The sequence below is a fragment of the Achroia grisella genome, unplaced genomic scaffold (assembly GCF_030625045.1).
Source record: "Achroia grisella isolate CSIRO2021 unplaced genomic scaffold, CSIRO_AGI_Agris_v1 utg782, whole genome shotgun sequence".
Classification (NCBI taxonomy): Eukaryota; Metazoa; Arthropoda; class Insecta; order Lepidoptera; family Pyralidae; genus Achroia; species Achroia grisella.
The window spans coordinates 4,761,467-4,782,470 of NW_026713022.1; the positions used below are offsets into that span (position 1 = coordinate 4,761,467).

The window sequence follows — 21,004 nt, forward strand, 5'->3', positions numbered from 1 at the left end:
TAATAACATTTGGCAATAAATTACTGTGATAACACGAAAATAATCTTAAGCGAAGCGTAAAAACAAATGGATTATCATTACATAATAATTTTAAGTCTAAAATCGTGTAAAAGAATACAAAATATAAAAAAACAAGTGTCCCTTAGGCCCGCGGTGGCGTGGCCGCGCCCGTCCACTCCTTATTCACTATCACAAATTAAAAACGTAATTATCATACACGTATACTACAACTATAAGGGACCTATGTCTATACAGCCTTGTGTTAATAGAAAGCGGTACATTTACAATATCTTACACAGAGATTAAGCGGATGGGACGTGAGAGGCACTTCGAAGAACAGATTTAAAGACAAACTGGGTACTTATTCGTAAAATTATAATTAGACACACCAACTGTACAGGCAATAATGTATTACATCTCGCGTGTGTACACAAACATTTAACGTAACAGCATATACATATAAATACGAGTTCCGAACGAATCTTTATATCAGACGTACAGTATGCAACTCCAAAACAAAAAACAATTGCACTTATTTTTGACATACCCAAAGACTTAAGATTACCTCTTTGGAAACTAAGTATATATATAATGATATATACAGGGTTGTTTGTGGTATACAAATCTGAAACCCAGTGCTAGTACTAATGAAACTGAAGTCGAAATTTTAAATTATTTCATTTTAAACCACATATATTTCCAGTTCAATATGATAGGTTACAACTTTTCTTCCTTTGGCAAAGTTATTCAGTTCCATGGCATTCCTCTGGGTTTCAGATTAGTAATCCCGGATTAATTCAGATCGAGATTAGCTAACCCTGTATAATTTATTAGGATTCAAGCACGCCCATCATTCAGATCGTTGTCCGTCGCGTCACGCTCGACGTGACATTCCGTGGATCACTACACGATACACACATCTCCAACGGAGCATATAAAATTATTGCACTATATAATTATGCTACGATTCGTGGTCACAGTCGTCATCACTATAAACACATTTAAATACAACACTATCTTCAATTTTGTACTTTATTCAGCTTCCATACGGGACGCGGCGCCCTCCGGCGGGCGTAACGGAAAGTTCCGACGCGGAAGGGTAAGGCAACCGAAGTGGTGTCAACGTTTAGAGGTCCATACACTCGAGCGACTTGAAGGCCCCGCACTGATTTTAAGGACATTGATTTATCTCGTTTGCTTTGTGCTTTCAATCAAGTTTAACACACATCCTTGACACACGCTTATTGCTTATAGATCACACTTTGATAATAACAATAGAAACTATTAATGTCTATGAGTGAGTGGTAGTCATATTAAGTTTAGAAGGAAAAGATGCAACATTGTATAAGTAAAAAGAGTGATTTTATAGTAAACACTGATTATAAACAATAAAAGACAAAAATGTACTGAATGAAAACATTACAAGAGTGAGTTTATAGTAGACACTGATAATTCAAGTACAAACGGAGACAAACAAATATGAATCTACTAGCACATTAAATTGTGTAGAGTTCAAGTGGGTGGAGAGTCTACAGCGCCGTATCACGTGTCGTGGGTCCCGGGGGTCCCAGGGACGGATATGAATCTACCGCACACAATTTAGTGCAGGATTCAAGTGTGTAGCGGATCTAGTCGTGGTGGCGAGGGTCCCGGGCGTGCAGGGCGCGCGTGGTGGTGGTGGTGGTGGTGGTGGTGGTGGTGGTGGGGGCGGGCTACCGGCGCGTGGTGGAGTTGAGCGGCTGCATGGCGAGCGGCGGCGGGTTGATGTAGCCGTAGTAGACGTTGGGCTGCTGTCCGCGCGGGTCGGCGCCGCCGTACTGCACGCCGCCCTGCATGTTCATCATCTGCACGGGCAGGTTGTTGAACTGCTGCTGCGGCGACATGCGGTACCCGTTGAGCCCGTACTGGCTGATTATGTGCGTGTTGATGTTGGGCGACATGCGCGACCCGGGCGCTATCTGCATGTGCTGCATCGGGCTCAGGTTGCCTGCAAATATTTATGTTAATTTCACTGCAACTGTATACTTAGCTATTTTACTAATATTATAAATGCGAAATTTTGTGAGTATGGATGAATGCTCATTATTCTATCGCGCGAAAACTACTGACGGGATTTTGATTAAACTTTACAGTAACATAGCTAATATCAGGATAACATATAGGCTATAAATTTCACGCAGGAAACCACGGACACATATTAATGTCAGTATACATAATGTTCCAAGTATGAAATACTATCTCTGTATATATAAGAATTAAAACTAAACTAAATTTCTAAATATTTGACTGATATAACGAAATACACTACACTTCTTCTGCATTATTATTTCTAGCGATTAGTGTTATGGATTATGCTATAAATACATATTAATTATATTTTTTTGTTAATGTCCATATTAGTGCTTACTCGATTTTATTTTAAAATTTTGATTTTTGTATCACAGATTTCTTAAATTATCAATAAATCTATAAACATGTCTTTACACCAAACTTAGATATGTAGGACATTTAGCAATGATAATTAATTATTAAGAAAAAACACTAAAGCACGCACGATTAAAAGACGCAGGAATGCACTCACTGACGGCGTGTCAGTTTTTCTCGTTCTCTGTCTACATTTACATGCACACTCTTTCCTGCATGAAAGAGCGTATAAATAAAGATTCTTTCCTGCTCGAAAGCCTATTCGGTACTCGTAAAGAGATCTGAGCAGTTAGAGGGGTGATATGTGATGACTCACTGGAGGCGTTCCTGGTGTTCCTGGGCGAGTCGAGCTGGTTGTGCGGGGGGTAGTACTTGGCGTGGTAGTGTCCGCCCACTCCGCCGACGCCCCCCACGCCTCCCACGCCGGCCGCCGGGGGGGTGCCCGCCTGCTGCGCGTACTGCAACAACTCATTCTGTATCAAAACACAATCTATTAATACCCATCACTACATCGCATATCTACTAACACTACAACTAAATCTACTAATTTGGATGGTGGGGAAAGTAGTAAAAAAAAATTGAGTATGTGACAAAACTATATACAGTTTCATTTTCGAACTATCTATAAGAATGTTAGTGTTAGTTACAGTCTATTAGTGATGCTGGTGGTGGTGGTATTGGTGGTAGTGCATGTGCTGGTGGTGGTGTTAGTGATAGTGTATGTGCTGGTGAAATAGAAATAGAAATGCTTGTAATGTGTTTATTTGAATAAAGATTTTATTCAAATAAACTCATTACAAGCACTTTTGAATAGTCATATTTTGATTCTACCACTCATTCGGAATGCAGATTCATCACAAGAAGAATGAGCAAGAAACTTGTGTGTTGCTCTTTTTAATAGATGTTTTTTTTATATAAATAATTACAGTATAACAAGTAAGAGTCATGCGATAATCAACATAGAAGTAGCTACGCACTCATTATTAGTGTAATCAGATAATATTGTCAGTGCTATAGATTTAAAGTTTTTCTATAAAAACATTATTATCGTGTAAACATTATTTCATCATGCATAGTGCTTCATATCTAATACCGTAATGTTCTAGTTTGAGTAAGAGTGTTTCATGATCAACGCAATCAAATGCTTTTGAGAGGTCACAGAATACACCGATAGCATCCTGAGATCTCTCCCAACAGTCAAAAATGTGTTTCATTAAAGCTACACCAGCGTCAGTAGTTGATTTACCGGCTGTGAAACCAAATTGCCGACTGTGAAGCAGTCTATTTATTTTAAAGTGTTGAAGCATTTGATTGAGCATAATTTTTTCAAACACTTTACTTATGATGATAATGATAATGCTGGTGGTGGTGTTGGTGATAGTGCATGTGCTGGTGATATTGATGGTAGGTCCTGTGCTAGTGATACTGGTGTTAGGAACGGTGTTGATGATAGTAGTGTTGGTGGTGGTGTCGGTGGTAATGCATATGCTAATGGTGTTAATGGTAAGGCTAATGATGATGGTGGTAGTACTGGTAGTGTCGATTGTGATTTTGTAGGTGGTTGTACTAGTGCTGGCGAATGTAGTGGTCGACATAGTGTCGATCGTAGTTGTGATAGTGTTGTGATCCGTGGATTCGTTTTTGGTAATGGTGGTGGTGCGTACCTGGTGCGCGGGCGGCGTGTGTGGGTGCGGGGGGTGCGGCGGGTGCGGCGGGTGCGGCGGGTGCGGCGGGTGGTGGTGCTGCGGCGCGTCGGCCATCTGCTGCAGCTTGGCCAGCGAGCAGCTGGGCGCGCCCCACGAGCCGCCCGCCACGCCCGCCACGCTGGCCACGCCCGCCACGCCCGCCACGCCCGCGTGGTACTGCTGCTGCTGCTGGAACGGCAGGTACCCGCCCTGGTAGCCCGCGCCGCCGCCGCCGCTCGCCTGCATCACCGTGCCGCCTGCGATGTAAGCGCACACATCCATCACTACGTCGATATGTACTCCGTATAACCATATATTCATAGTCGTTCAATAGATAATAACAGAATAAGATGATAAGTGCTACTAGCTAGCAGAAAGTTAACAATCTTACTAATATTAGTAATTTAAAAGATGAAAACAGTCGAATATTATCTGTATGGAACATCGTACTATAATAATCATGTACTTATAAATTACTAGCTTTTGCCCGCGGCTTCGCACAGAGTGGAATTTATCAAAATCCTTTCTATGAGGATGCCTACGTCAAAGTAGATTTATGCATGCAAAGTCTCAGCCCGATCGGTTTAAAATTGACAAAGTTTCATACAAACTTTCATCCCATAAAATATTATCCCCTTTAGGGATAGAATTAATCAAAATTCTTCTTTCTTAGCGGATGCCTATGTTATAACATCTACCTGCATGCCAAATTTCAGTCCGATCCGTCCAGTGGTTTGGGCTGTGCGTTGATAGATCACTATGTCAGTCACCTTTGAGTTATATATATTTAGAAGTGTAGTTGTGTTTATGTAGAAGAGCAAACTTTATATATTACTAGCTGCCTCGGCAAACGTTGTTTTGCCTTAATATAAAAAATAAAAATTAGGGGTGGACTACCCCTAACATTTAGGGGGATGAAAAATAGATGTTGGCCGATTCTCAGACCTACTCAATACGCTCACAAAATTTCATGAGAATCGATCAAGCCGTTTCGGAGGAGTATGGGAACGAAAACTGTGACACGAGAATTTTATATATAAGATATACTTGAAACTTAATAATTTGCATGCACAATAGATACATATGACGATGAGTTAAAAAATTGAATCCGTTCTCTATTTATCTAAAATTTGAACATGTAAACTCAGTGTTCGAAAGTCATTTATTATATATAAACAGAATAATATATATATATACATATAAACAGAACAAAAAGTAAAGCAACATTCGAATGAAATAATTTATATTCTTTTTTCAAAATATGTATTATTCTTTTACATTTATCATTTTACATACATATATTACTATACAATAAATGAGTGTGTAACATCAAGCGTTCACTATGGGACGTATCTTTTATTCATCATCCTCGTAGACTATCAATTATCATTATCGACGAGTGTAGGAACAACCCCAACATTCGTTCGGTCCTTCGAGCCGGATCGTAATATTTATTTAGGTACCTGCGTGCTGGTGCGCGTGCGCGGGCGGGGTGGCGCGGGTGCGCGGGGGGGCGGCGGGCGGGGTGGGCGCGCTGCGCAACGCCTTGCTGTCGCCGCCGCCGCCTCCTCCGCCGCTCGAATTGTTGTTCCTGAGGAATTACCATAATTATTAGGCGGGCGGTCACAGCGACGCACATCGGTGCGTCGCTGTCATCGGATTCGTAATGAATTATTAATCTTGCAAGTAAACATAAAAACTTGAAGCTCGTAATTGATATAGTATTTCCGATGAGTCATAGTACCGCGGCTTAATGTAGCTCATATATTGCTAAATCGAAAACTCACCTATTCCTATTGTTGATCTTTTGCTGCTTGGGCGGCTGATTGGGCTGCGTCATGATGGAGGGGATGTGCAGGGAGGAGTACTGCGGGCTGGGCGCCGGGTGCATGTGCATCATGGAGCAGGGCGAGGCCATGTCGGAGCCGATGCTGGTGGGCGACTCGAGCCCCAGCTGGCTCACGTCCAGCTCGCACGCCGGGTACTGCACCGAGTGCACCGAGTTGCTGGTCGAGTCCGGCGTATACACGCCCATCGACTGCAGCGCCGGGCTCACCGCTTCGCACATCTCTTCCTTGCTCGTATCTTTCGGAGATTCTTCCTTCTTAGTCTGGCGAGATTTCTTCTCGATCTCCTTCTCCTGACACGGACCGTTCTGGTTGAAAGGCGTCTTACAACCGGGCGACGCCAGCACTTGCGTACTCTGGCGGTACTCCGCGCAGCTAGTCGCCTCCTGTTGCTTGTTAGCTTGTCGTTGCATCATCTGCTTCATCTGAGCGTCTGCCGATTTCTTAGACTCGCACTGTGTCTGGCACGCAGTAGTCGTTTTTGATTGTTTTGATGGTTTACAATCACTCTTCTGCGAACATTCAGACGTTTTCGGCCCCTTCGTCTCCTTCAGATGAGCGAGGCCTGTAGCGTATATCCCACTCGAAAGCGCTCCATATGCTATGTTGTGGAAATCTTTCTGATCGTATTTCCCATGCAATTTTTGAGGAGACTTTTGCATTTGATCCAGAGTGGGAAGGTTAAACTGTTGTAATTTATCAAAATAGTTTTTGTCATTTTTCATATCTATAAACCTATTGGGATCCCATCCACTCTGTAGACGACCAACAGTAGGGTCTGACCACGGGGCCCACTGATGGTATTGTGCGTGCGTCGTATGGTAGTTTGGAATTTGATTCATTGAATAATCAGCTTTAGGCATCAACTCATTGTCGTATTTCAATTTAGACAACATTTTGTTTACATCGTTCTGATGGTCGACAGAAGCCTTTAAATTTAACTGACTCGTGCAACTCTTATCGTGTTTAACCGAAGTATTCTTCGACTCACACTTGCTGGCACTTGATTTTTCTTTCTTAAAAAAATCCTGCTTCTTTGGCGCTTCGTTTGACGATTTACTCTCTACTTTGCTGGTGACCGCTACAGAATTAATAACATTTATAGGGACAGACGTCTCTGATTTTCTAGTATTGGTGTTTTGCTCAGGAAAAAACAGTTTGGGTTCTGGTGTACTTCTTGGTGTATCGTTTTTATTAGTTTTCTTTTCCGTTTTCTCTATTTTGCTGTGAGCGGAATTCACGCGTACATCCCGAAGTTTGCTCTTTTCTCTAGGTTTAGAGTCATTTTTGTCTTGGGAGTTACTCTGCACGATATTCATTGAACCAGCTATAGAAGCTTGTAAGGCTATAGTTTTATTTGCATAGTTTGCTTCCAATTCCGATCTATCAAGACCTATGTTTATAGCGGGGTTAGCGCTATGGCATCTGGGTAAAAAATTTATTTCTGACACATTAGGGACTTTTGGTATCACTGGGTTTATAACTGGAGAAGATATAGGATGGGGTACTTCTAATTTTGTTGCGGGTTTACTTATCACTGGTGTAGTGTCTACCATACTATTTATAACACGATTCTGTTCATTTGACTTCAGAACTTCAGTCTGTATTGATTGAGATTCTTTGTTTATATTTGATCTGTTATTGAGAAATGAATGTTGCGCTGAATTTATTTGTTGTATAGTCATTGAACTGTTCACGGGATTTTGATAATTTGGTACGTTTTGAAAGTTGTGGTCTGTTATATTTCTTGTTATAACAACTTCGTCTTTTCTTGAGTATGCTTCATTTCGAAAGGTAATTTCACTCTCTTTACTTACAATTGGATATTGAATCTTATTTCTATTATCTGATTCTTGAAAAGAGTCTATCTTGGAGGGATCTGGTTTTTTTACGATTGATGATAGTTCTCTCTGGGGATCTAAATTCTGAATAATTGTTTCGATTTTTGTTGGCGATTTTTTCTCTGGAGTCTTACTTTCATCTATGGCTTGATGTTGTATCACAGTTTCCTTTCTAACTTCACTTTTTTTCTGTTCACAAATTACCTCTATTTCCATTTTCTCCGGCGAACTCTTTTGTTTTGGAGATTCGCTAATAACCGATTTGTCATTTTTCTTAGGTGATATAATTGGGGAATTGGCATTGTCAGACTCCCCTTCCACGACAATTGTTTCAATCAAGTGGATTTTTGGTGAGATGCTGTCTACTACAGGTCTTGCTGTACTAACTTCCTCCTGCACTTTAGGATCTAATACTATGTGGGCATTTTCTGTTGATACGACTGGTATAACTTTAGACGGACTTTCGTTTTCTTCAATCTCTTTTGGCTTATTCTCATTATTCTGCAATACCGGCGCTACAGAATGTGACGTGGGTGATGGGAGTGGACAGCTTTGACTATTATTGTCGTCAGATTCTGATATAATAATTGTGTCCTTATCGTCAAGAGGTGGTTTACAAGGTGATTTCTTTACGCCATTTCTTGCCTCTGTCACCTCATTTATTTCTGCAGGTTCTTTTGTCATGTTTTCATCAATTTTGTCTTTATCATTTTCATTACATTTTATTTCCTCATTATCTTTCTCGGGCTTGTCTATGGCCATGTCATTCATGTCCTGCTCTTTCTCTGCTATAGATTTAGGAGAATCCATGTGTATACTATCAAGTTCCATGTCACTAGTGTGATGATCTGTACTATTTTCTTCCGTATTATGTGGTGTGGTCGGTTTAAGAGCGTCATTTCTGTTTTCGATTTCCTCTACATCCATTTCATCATCTGCTTCACCAGAGGAATCTTCAGAGCTCTCATCGGAATTTTTACTTTTTTCTTTATCTTCACTTAATTTATTTGGAGTGTTTTGCTCATCCACAGGCATCTCGGGCAATTTATCTGCTTCCTGTATAGGATCATCTTTTTTATAATCATTGATTACATCTTTATTGTCATTTAGTTTAGCTTTCTTAATCACTGGTGAACTAGTTCTAGCTACTGTTTTATTATTGACCCTTTGACGTTTCCTCGGCCGTCCTTTCCAACTCATTTTCCGTTTAGTTTTAGCTTTAATAGTATTAACAATTGGAGTAGCAACTAATGTATTATTTGCACTTTCCTCCTGACTTTCTTGACTGTCAGAAGCATATACTGGAGTATCTTTCATACTAGGTCTTCTATTTCTTTGACTATTATTGTCATTGTTATCTTCATTTTGGACTCTTAAGGATCTTCTAGATGTACTCTTACTTGCTTGTTGCTTGGGCGTCTCGTCATCCTTTATATCTTCAAAGTTTGACTCTGACATTTTTCTACTGAGATCACGTTTCCTCTTTCGATTGCCATCGCTGACGGCCGGCGTCGTCTGATAAGTAGTTTCACTATACTTAAGGGGTCTGGTCCGTCTTCTCCCAGAAGATGTTACCTCTACCGGTAGTTCCTCTTTCTCTATTTTGGTAGGAATCTTTGTAGTAGTAGGAATTTTAGCAGTACTAGCTGTGGGAGTTTCCGACTCCGTGGCCGTAGCATCACTATCGGATTTTGGTTCTGTCTCCTCGTTCTCAGTTTCTTGGTCCCCAGACGCCTCCTCTGGTGATCTGAAAGGATTTACTGTAGGTGCCAGAAGAGGCGTCCATCTAAGGCATTCTGGGTCTATCTCCAATCGTGGTTTACTTCTTAACTTTTTCACGTGATTTTCCACTTTATGCCAATCTATACAGAGTCCCAATTTAACCTCTTCGTTATTTGGTAGGTATCTTACAAATCCTAACAACTGAAATGTTACGGCAATATCATTCATGTGCATGCCTGTCATATGAGCAATTTCTTCAAATGTGAATGGCTTATCTTTACGGTCATGGAGGAATTCGAGAATTACAGATTTCCAGTATGCATGATATGAAACTCTTCCAAGGTCTGATAAAGGTTTTTCTGGAGTACCCGGCTGGCCTTCCTCTTTTGAAAGTAAATAACCTGTAAAAAAAACATGTCGTTAATTTAAAAAATACCCACGAATATATATATATGTATACCATATTCATTTATGAAAGTTATAATAAAAAGAAATAAAGATTCCACCACTCACTAAAATGGATCAGGAATCTTCCGTAACCCTGTCTCTGATACTGCGGCATCGTCATTATGCAAGACACATTGTACTTCTGCTGACAATGTTTTTCTTTGGAAAAGTAGCCAACTAAATGGCAACCTTTGCTATCATTTTTTGTCAGCACATAAAAGAGAAACGGCTCCACGTCATAGTACAGAGTTTTGTGGTCGAGAAAGAGCTTAGCGAGCAGGCACAAATTCTGGCAATAGATCTTGTTCGCATTCCCATCCACTTCGAACACTGAAATGTCGCCGCAGCGATATATCTCGGTGGCGGGTGGATGTCGCCACAAGCACTTGTCCAGATGCCGCATCAGCACCGCTCGACTCTTTGCATATTTTAGGCAGAATTCGCAGAGAAATAGCTTCGGGAGTCTGAAAATAAAAAAATATTCTGTAAGTGCTGTGTGTTTACTTAGGTTTTTCATAACAGGGAAATTAAACTATCTTTAATACAAACTATATTATTGATGCTTAACAAAAATCCATCATTATGATGTAATTAAATAGTACAACGGAACTATGAATATAGACCGTACAATGAGTGAACTAGTAGGCACGCTACTGACCTGGCGTACTCCTGCGGGAAGGGGCTGGAGTACCAGGTGTCGATCTCCCACTGTCCGAACTGTATGGCGGAGGGGCAGCGCGCGGCGGGCTCGGCCTCGGGCTCCGCGCCCGCGCCCGCCGCGCGCGCCTCCGCGAACACCTCCGCGTCCCACGCCGCCACGCCCGCCGGCAGCCGCGCGCACTCTGTGGACCGCACCGCTACTTGTAACATCCTCCTCCAACGCGGACTACACACCACACACTTCTTATTTATTATAATCGTCGATATGCAAATATTTACTCGACTAATGAGCTCTAAGCGTCCACGCTAAAATTTGCTACTCGCCTAGACGGTGACGTTATTGACGATGATCCGATTATTTAATTTTAAAATTGCACCCTGCACAAAAAATTAACATAAAATAAAAAAAAAAGGATCCTTCATCATAACCCTCTCGGAAACTAACACCCGCCACTTTCGTTGACGCCGCTCTATAAAATGAAGGACCCGGTCGTATGATAACATCTACGCTGGGACAACGCGAAGCGCGGGCGAAAGTGCATGTGTGGATACGGCCGAAACCCGAGTAACGAGAGGTGTCATCGGCGCTCGGCGTCCGAGTACGACGCAAGCGAACCCCTAGAGGCGAGACTCTCTCGCCCGAGTCCGAACAGAGAGATTCGGAAGAGAAACGAAAACGAGAGACAGCGGAGCGCCGGCCATCAATCAGAGCGAGCGAGTCGGTCAGATCCACCACGACACTTTCACCGCACCTCACGAACCGATCTTACCCGTCTGATCGGTGGCCGGCCTGGGCGCGGCGGCCCGGCTGGCCAGCGCTACCCCGCGGTACAGTTTACGCGCGTCCTCGGGCGCGGCGCGGTGCTTGCCGGCCGCCAGCGTCCTAACCAGCGCCGAGGCCGACAGCCGCTCCTCGCCCGCCGTGCGCCCGCTCTCTACCTCTCGACCGCGCGATCTACTGCGCTCTCTATCTGCGCCCTTTTGTTGCCGCGCATCCGGCTTTTTCTCTAGTTTCGGCCGCGACCGACTCCTCGCTCGATTGATTCTCGTCCGACTGGGACTCCTCGCGCGACTGGGTTTCCGCGTTCGGCTGGGACTCCGAGCTCTACTGGGATTCGGCGTGCGACTGAGATTTCGCGTTCGACTGACGTTCCGCGCCCGATTGGGACTCCGAGGTCGACCGGGGCTCCGCGCTCGACCGGGGCTCCGCGCCCGACTGGGGCTGCGCGCTCGACCGGGGCTCTGCGCGCGGCCGGGACTTTTCGTTCTACTGGGACTTCGCCCGCGGCTCAAAGCCGCCTGATATCGCTTAAAAGTGCTTCTAGTCTCCTTCAAAACCTGCCGATCCTCCTCAGGCTCGACCGTCCTCGCCGATCGATGTCTAGACTGAGATCTCGACGCGGTTCGCACCGAGTAGAACTCGGATAGGCCGTCGAACAACGTGGTCAGTAACCTGTCGCCGCACCTACTGCGGCGAACCACTCGGCGCTTGTCGGGGGACTTAGGCCTGCGCTGCGGCGACTTCGGCGGTTCCTCGATGCGTCGCTGCTTCTGCGCTTCGGCGGCGAAGCCCCAGGTTCCGTCGGGGTTGGCGTCGGCGGCCAGCCGCTCGAACACGGCGGACAGGTGCGCGGGGGCGGGCGCGGGCGCGGGCAGCAGCGCGCGTAGCGGCGGGGGCTCGGAGTCGGAGGCGGATGCGGAGGCGGAAGGGGATGCGGAGGCGGACGCGGATGCGGACGCGGACGCAGAGGCGGATGCGGATGCGGAGATAGAGACGGAGGAGGAGCCGGGCGCGTCGCTGGGCGTGGGGGAGCGCGGCTCGAGGCGCAGCTCGAGGCGCTGCACGCGCGTGACGCGCACGCCCCCCCACCTCGACCCCCCTTCCCACCCCTCCCACTCGCTCGACGACTCTCTACATTGTCTCCGCTTTACTAAATTGAACGCGGAGAATCTAAAAAATTTTTGTTTCTCCTTGGACATTCTCTGTTCGGACGGGATGCGAGTGAAGGGTGGCGGGTCATTACCGTCCGATGGCTCGTCGTCGGAGTTGATACGACGCGCCGGCGTCTTCGGTTTTCTCCTTTTTGGAGTCCCCCCCATTGTCGATCTGCAAATAAATTATATAAAGTTCAGAACGAATAAGAGTTTTATCTGATCTCTAATATATTATTTCTTAGATCAGTATTATTTAAGCTATATTGGATGTTCCTTTTTACCAAAAAGTAAAAACTATTTAGATTAGACATGAGGAATTTATACGACAAAATAACCGTTTACTCAGCAGATGGAAAACGTTTTTATTAGTAAAATCCAATAAAATTAGTTAAAATATTAAGCGGTTTCGGGGATTTGTACACATTTGAAAACTTTTTGCACGCGCTAATCGCCGAGCTCGCAGAGTTACAATTTCAATAATAGAAACACGGAATGCAGTAAAATAATCGACTAGCGTCCGTCGTCAAAAGGTCATAAATGAAAAAGGCCGTAGATATATGGTGGGGCGTACCTGTGGTGCGGCGGGCGCGTGCAGCGGGCGCAGCGCCAGGGCGGCGGGCGGCAGCGCACGTGCGCGGCGCGCGCGCAGCCCCCGCACCGCGCCGCCCACCGCCGCGCCGCCCCGCCCTCCGCCTCCCCCGCCGCCCCCGCCGCCCCCGCGGGGCCCGCCTCCCCCGCGCCCGGCCCGCACTCCTCGCACCGCGCGCACTCCCCGCAGTACCACCGGCACGACTGCGACACATCATTACACTTCTAAAAATACATTCAATTAACTAATCTTATGGTCGGCTACTGATAAAATGCGTTTATTGACGGTTAGTTATCCGACAGAGACAAAGAAAAAGAGTAAAGACTTTTTATACCTAGTCTTTTTTTGCTAATATAAGAATATATCTGGTCTGGATTAAAACACCTCGAGGATTTTATAAACCTTTTCATATGTGTACATTGAAATAATACAGTTAAGTATATTACCTAGAATTGAAAAGGGCTCATTTTTAGAGTAGAGAGATTAGAGTTGAGACTTCTTTTATAAAGTTAATTTGTCTTTTATTTTATGTCAATCCTTTTTTACCTCTCACTACTAAAAGTACCAAGCATAAAATACGGTTAATTAACCGTTAACAACGAATAAGGCATTTTTAACAGCTTGATTAAAATCATTAAAAATCGGCTTCGCATCTATACACATCATCACAACGTAATGTGAGCATCTCACACTCAACAAAGCTCACCTACTAGTCTCACAACCTCCGCCTTAACTGACACTTTTTAGAATCTATAAGACGAACCCGTCATGGAGAAGAACTACTGATCGAATCTGGTGGGCGGTGACCACAAAGACAGTTTATATTAATGTTACTATTTCATATGCATGTTAATCTAAAGGTATTTATAACATGGACCATTACCATTAAACCAAAAAATTCATGTAGAGCCAGACGGCCAGTGCCTACATTGCAATTTAATATGCGCATTGGTTGCTTCGACCTAACATTCGAACAGCAAACTCGACATGGCTCGCCGGACTATACCTGTTTACTTAATTTACAATATTCATAAATAAGTACTTAATATACGCTATCACACCGAACTAGAACATTCATGGTGCTAAAAAGTAGTTGGAAACTTCAAAACAGAATTTCTAGTAAATTATTTACTACAAGACTGTATAAACAAAATCTTTGCCTTGACTCATAATTTCTGCCGATATCCGCTTAATTTGCAACAAGTGTTACCAGCTTAAATTATAAGATATGACAATAAAATTATAGAGTATGCAACTGATAACAAACAATGCTTGTTTGCCACCATATAGTAATATAAAAATGAATCTTTAAGAATGGCAATGCATTAAATCTGTCATGTAGCTTATGTAAACGATGCCTTCCGCTTTCAATGGCTTACAGTTATAATGTAATTAAATAAAAAAAAACATATTGTAATTGATTTTTGAGTATCTAAATTCTATTCTAGTTTTAATTTCCCATCAAACGCTTAAAGTCATCATTAATTTTACATATTGGAGACTATACAAATGTAGTAGTACATTACAGTACAGCGAATGTTGCGAGATTCAATAGTGCCTATAGACAGACTTAACAATAAAAACTGATATGATTATTGTATACTCATAAGCATCTAGAATCAAATTAGGAATTGTAATATAAATAAAAAATATATGGTTATAAAACCATTAATGATGAATATATTCACTTTTGACCACATATTAAGAAATTAAATCTCATTATAAATTCAGATGGATACTCTATACTATACGCTGGCCATCGAATTTGATGTATCAGTTGAGTAATCTTCTTAACTTCTGAAGAACTGGCTCACTCTAATAGTTACAATAGGCATTTATATTTCAGATTTTATCTAAAGTTTGGATTCATTTAAAAAAAAACAGGCTAATCTTGCATATTTCCTTTATTCTTCATTTATTGGTGAGTATAGTTATCTAAGTTTAAATTATTACTGAATAAGAATAATTAGTAAATTACGGGATTTTACCATGTTTTATTTTTATTGAGTTCCTGATATTTCTGCAGTGCGTCAACCGCCATGATCACGGATGAACTGTTCACCCGTGATCATGGATCATCGGAAATAAGACGTGGTAAGATCCCGTGATTTACTAATTATACTTATAAATAATGACAGCGTCAAACTTAAAACAAAGATATCCTAGTATATACGTAAAACAACTTTGCCTATTTATTAATTTATACAAGTAGGCCGCTCCGATTTCACTCAGGTGTTCATAACAGGAGTAATGTATAGGTATCATAAAATATAGCTTATGTCACTTTAGAATAAAGTTCCTATTACACAGTAAAATAATTTTACTTAAACCTCTCGTAACAAAATCCGTAAAATTTAATATAAAATTTCTGTATTTTATATTAAAGAAGATATAATTTAACAACTTCATTGTACCTCAGAGATTGGTCCTTTATTTATATAGATTTAAACAGAATAAATAAATAGTTACATTGTTTTTCAAACTATTCTAAAGGTTTTCCAAACTTGTTGCTTTGGCTCACTATTTCTATTACTGAAATATTTAAAAATGATACAATTATTTAAGTTAAACCAAATTACATAACTAGCTATTCGACCCAACTTCGCACGGGTGTACATGTATTATACTTACATATAACCTTCCTCTTGAATCACTCTATCTATTGCTAAATACTGCGTTAAAATACGTTGCGTAGTTTAAAAGATCTAAGCGAACAGACAATGGAACCGACTTGAATTTATATTATGTAAAAAGGATATCAGAGTCCGTCCGAAGCTGATTTTAGAGCCCTAACCGACACTGAAATTTCCATATAAAAACCATCTTTTGTGGAAAAATTAAAAGAAATATTATCCTGACTCGATGTCAGCTCGCCATCAGTATCATAAATATCACACCCCTATAATTTGGGTTTCGACCAGATTTCAGACGAAACCACATATAAGCCGAAAGCGTCTTGTAGCCGAAACTAGGAAAAAGACGTAAGAGAAAAGTTCACACACTAATTAGGACTCAATCCTTGAAGTTATAAAAAACAGTCTAGATTTTAATATAAGGAAACTAAACTAAGTGCCGATTTGAGAAACACTTTTTTTGGTGAAATCAGAGATGAGCAACACGCGGCCCGTCAACATATTTATGCGGCCGCCATGCATTTGTACAATTCAATTAATTTTTCGACTTTCTCAGATCAACATATTGTTATAAAATTCATTATAATAAAATGATAGTACCTTCTAAACCGAAACAATTTTTTGTGACAAGTCAATTTTTTGTCGCGACTTGTTCAAACATGCAATACGAACGTTTGTATTAAAATTTATATAGGAAATGTTTACTGTTTCAAATTTTATATTTTTTAATTCTAATGTTTATTATAAAATAAAGTTTTCTCCACTACTAAGAGGTAGCGTAAATTATGTTATGCATTTGTAATAATATAGATAAATTCTTTATCCATAAAGAATTTATCTACCCATCTTTCTACCTACTTCTTCAGTACATTATTCAGAAGTGACATAGACTATATTATATTATAATAGTATAATATGTAAAAAACATCTAAATCATTTTATAACTGAATTTTAATTTTCATTTTATTAATTTTAATTTCACCGAGGTAAAATATTTTATAATCCTAGTTTCATTTATTCAATCTTCCTCAAATAACTTCTTCCTCATATATATGAAATGTATTTTTCTTACCAACTGGAACTTTCGAATTTCATGACAATTAGTGACTTGTATTGATATTTCTTTTTTTATTTATGATCATTTCATACTAGTAATCATATTAGTTAATACACATTTTCGCGATGAAACTGCCCTTAAATAAGATGCAATCTATCCCTTGTACTAAATTTATAAAAAATGTTTTAGTAATTCAAATATGAATAAGTAACAAATAGACATAGTTACTTTCTAATTTATAATATTAGTAAGTACAGATATTTTTATTTTAAATCAATATATTTATTAAACATTAAAAGATGCCTATGTCTTAGGCAAGCTGAGTAACAGAGCCACTGAAATAGCAATAAACAAAAACAATATCAACTTCACATCAGTATAAAGACTATAAACAATAAGACAGAAGATTTTCAAACTTCAAACTTATTAAATGCAAAACTGACTATAAGTACAAAGTCAGTCAATCTGTTAACTTGTCATGGCTAAACACATCTTAATTAAATTCAATGGGAATAAAGAAATTATTATTGGATATCTCTAATTTAAAAAATGCAGATGAAGTTGCAGGTAACAGCTAGTTGCAGCAGATAGTTTAATTATTGTTTTGCTATATGTGTTTTAACTTTTTTATATTATGATTTTAATTCATTTTGTTATTTCTATTTATATGTTATAATAATTTATATGCTGCTGTGAGCATCGTCATTGTTGTGTTGTGATGTGTAATATAATATTCTAAATATACTCTTCTTTTCAATTCTAAAGTTGCAGGTAACAGACGGTAGCATATCAAATAATGACACCATACATAATAACTTACCTTTATAGCTGCCTGACTGACATGCTCGATCAAGTTAACACAGGTGGGATGAGCAAACAACTTGCACTGTTGGCAACTGATGAGCAATTCCACTGAACCTAGCCCGTTATCTGTATCGGTACTGAGACACTCAGTGCAAACGGGCGCACCACCCTGACTGGAATTCTGGAAAAAATTTGTTTAGTGCAGCATTACCAATTAGCTTATGGTACAATTGTTCTAACATTGTTACATTAAAAATATTAAAACAATGATGTAGAACCAACAGGAGAGGGTTCAAATTTATATTAAAAAAACTCACTCATTCGCAATGGACAGATGTAAGTTCCTGAAGAACTGAAACTCATCAAATTTAATTAAAATTGTTCAGTTAACAAACAGATAGTCTTTCGCATTTATAATATGAATATATGGATGTGTGGTCCTTCAAGCCATCTGTCCTGTGACTAATTAGTAGTGAATTTATCACAACACATTAAATAACCTGACTTCATCTTCACCCCACATTCCCCCAAAGGTACCCCAACAGCAAATACAATAAAAAAAAACACATACTTTTGTACAACAACAAACTACTAATTATGTTTATAAATATTTCAATTTAGTATTAACAATGTTACTAAGTCAAAAAACTAAAATGTAGAAATACCAGTACTCCCCATAATACAGACATGTAAGGTAAGGCAATGTCTGAATTACATAAAAAATAACATTAAGCCATCAAGTGTTTTAAATAGCAATATTTGAAACACTTAAGCCTATAGACATTTGTACAGTCAAATATGTGAATGTGTTTGCATTCATAGGAGATGATTGTTAGTAAAGGGACCTCCAGGTCCCATTGCTAGCAACACACCCTATCAGCTCAACCATCACACTATAATTATTTATAAAAATATATGCAATTGTCTTATGAGCCATGATCTTAAATAAACATTGTACCAACCTAGGCCTCTAATATGGTGAGTTTTATAAAGATATTCAACAATATGAATATAATGTGATGGGTGCAATTAAAACTATGTATTGTTACTTGTTTACAATAATTTCATTTTAAATATTAAATATAAAGTTATAAGAAAGATGTAAACAACTAGCAAAATAAACTTCTTAAAATCATATCACACACACACAGACAAAATTTAAAAAAATAATTTATTCCTGTTCAATTGTCTTTACATTTTACAAATAATAGTCTGTTTTTTAATCTTAGTCTATATTGACAGGGGTGAATGTAAACTTTTTAAATAATGTTACCAGCTGTAGCGAGATAGTACTGTATGTGCAATACCAAATTTTTAAATCATATAAAAAAAAAATACAAAATGTAAAACTTATCAAAGTTTCCCAGACATACTTTTAAAACAGACATAGTATACAACTATTATTACTTTAATCTTTATTTTAAAAATATATTATATATAACAACAACAAATGTAAAATAACAGAAAACACAAATATACATTTTTATGGCTTCCATTAATATAGGCATATTTTTATTGTTTCAACAGCCAAATATTTTAAATATATATATTTTATGAAATATAATGACGCAGTCAATTATTATTTTATAAAAATAAAAGCAGTTAGACTTTGCTTTAGTGTACATGTCAATTTAAAAAACATTTTGATACCAAATCCTGTATTTATTAATAACTATGCTATATTTATGTTAATGTTAAACATTCACACATTATAATAAAACCTATAAAATAACTTAGAAAAATTGGCAATTACTATTAATTTCCCAACACCATTTAAGAATTGCAAAAAGCTAGCAACATAAGTAATGTCAAATAAGTTTTCGAGATGAAAAAACAAACTCTATTGTAAATAATACTGAATTAAATAGTTTATTTAAATTCAAACTTTAAAATTAGTATGTTATAAATATTTTCTAGAAGATATAAATATAGAAGATAATATCTAGAGAATATAAACAAGAATGTTCAACAAGCCAAACATTCTGTTGACTGCATATTATGTTTGTATAGCATTATTATACATTATTAATAATATATATTTTTTTTCTTATAGAAATATTGGTATAACATCTTTGTGTATTCGTTTTTAATTAAGATGTATTAGTAGTCAATCAATAACCTAAAACATAATCCTAAACCCCAGTTTATAACTAGTTTTGTCATAAAAAATCTATAAAAATATTACCTTATCAGCAGGCTCTGAAGAACTCTTCACCCTCTGCTTTGAAGGACGCTCCCCAGGTGAAGTCAAAGGTCTTTCAGTTGCCTTATAAGAACCTGCATGATGAATCAATAAGCCCCTGGCCACTGCTCGTTTAGCTGCAGACCTTAACACACCTCGAACATCCACCTCTGGCCCCACTGCCACTTGATATGCCTGCCTTAAATATTTCTCTATAGCCCGCAAAGTTGAACCGTCACGCTCGCCCAATTCACGAACAGCCTTCGCCACAGCCCGCGAAACGTCCACATCGGGCGAAATGCGAAGAGACTTGTTCTGCAGACCACCAGGGTCCTTGTATGAGCTCTGACCCTTGTTATACACCTTCAGAACGGTACCATCTCGAACCGCCCGCTCTAAACGCTCCGAAACAACATCCTCATGATAGTTGTGATGCTGTCTTATTGCATGACAGATCCTCTCTACGCTGGGTCTCTGTTTTTGAGACCTTATTTTATGTATCGCTTCCAATATCCATCGCTTCCACACATCTCTGCCAACGTCGTCCGGCTCGCTCATTTTTATCAACGATTATTTTGTACAGCCGTCAGAGTAACGGTACGGTATTGAAGTTGTGTCAACACCCATCATATTTTGGCGCCTCAAGCGAAATTCCATTTTATGTAATGGAACCTCGCCGAATACGACCGGAAAACACGGTCGGGGTGCGAGACGCCGGTTCACAGCATGCTCGCAAAGCATTTGTTTCCTGATGACACATCGGGGCCCGCGAGCAAGTTTTGGCGAAGCGGGCATTGGGCGGCCATCTTGTGGCGATCTAAATTTTACGTACAACAAAACACGCGACGTAAATAATATACGGGGTCTAAAACACTTCACTAAACTCAAACTAAAAAGTAGTCTTCTGAAACGTTACAATACAACACACCGATAAATAAAATAAAAATATAAAACTTTTACACTAAGTGTTCTTTCCGGTTTTTTAATCACAATGCGTCTTCACTACACAAACAATACAACAGTATAGAATGTAAATATTTGATGTTTTGTTACAACAATGTATTATACATATTAGAATTACTTTATTATTATTGTATTATTACAAAATTTACATGAAAACATTCACAAAACACCAACAAAAGGTTCTCCAAAATGGCTATCAATCACATTGCCTTGTT

General features: G+C 39.7%; 1 protein-coding gene across 1 annotated transcript; it reads right to left on the bottom strand.

Moving 5' to 3' along the window:
- Positions 1-1,682: 1,682 nt before the first annotated feature.
- LOC131851389 (histone acetyltransferase KAT6B) lies at positions 1,683-21,004 on the bottom strand. Its single transcript, XM_059201884.1, has 11 exons — positions 19,830-21,004; positions 17,661-17,825; positions 13,133-13,353; positions 11,397-12,733; positions 10,625-10,808; positions 10,033-10,430; positions 5,897-9,920; positions 5,573-5,700; positions 4,089-4,366; positions 2,741-2,897; positions 1,683-1,987 (listed from the first exon to the last, which is right to left on the bottom strand). Exons 1-11 carry the CDS (start codon positions 20,382-20,384, stop codon positions 1,713-1,715), a joined length of 7,722 nt encoding a protein of 2,573 aa, XP_059057867.1. The 5' UTR covers positions 20,385-21,004; the 3' UTR covers positions 1,683-1,712.

Bases quoted from the DNA above. Each gene is read 5' to 3' on its own strand.
- LOC131851389 (XM_059201884.1), bottom strand. From the start codon at position 20,384: ATGAGCGAGCCGGACGACGTTGGCAGAGATGTGTGGAAGCGATGGATA. The intron at 17,826-19,829 runs GTAATATTTTTA...AATTTTTTCCAG, and splicing joins CTTCAGAGCCTGCTGATAAG to AATTCCAGTCAGGGTGGTGC. The intron at 5,701-5,896 runs GTGAGTTTTCGA...GTAATTCCTCAG, and splicing joins AAGATCAACAATAGGAATAG to GAACAACAATTCGAGCGGCG.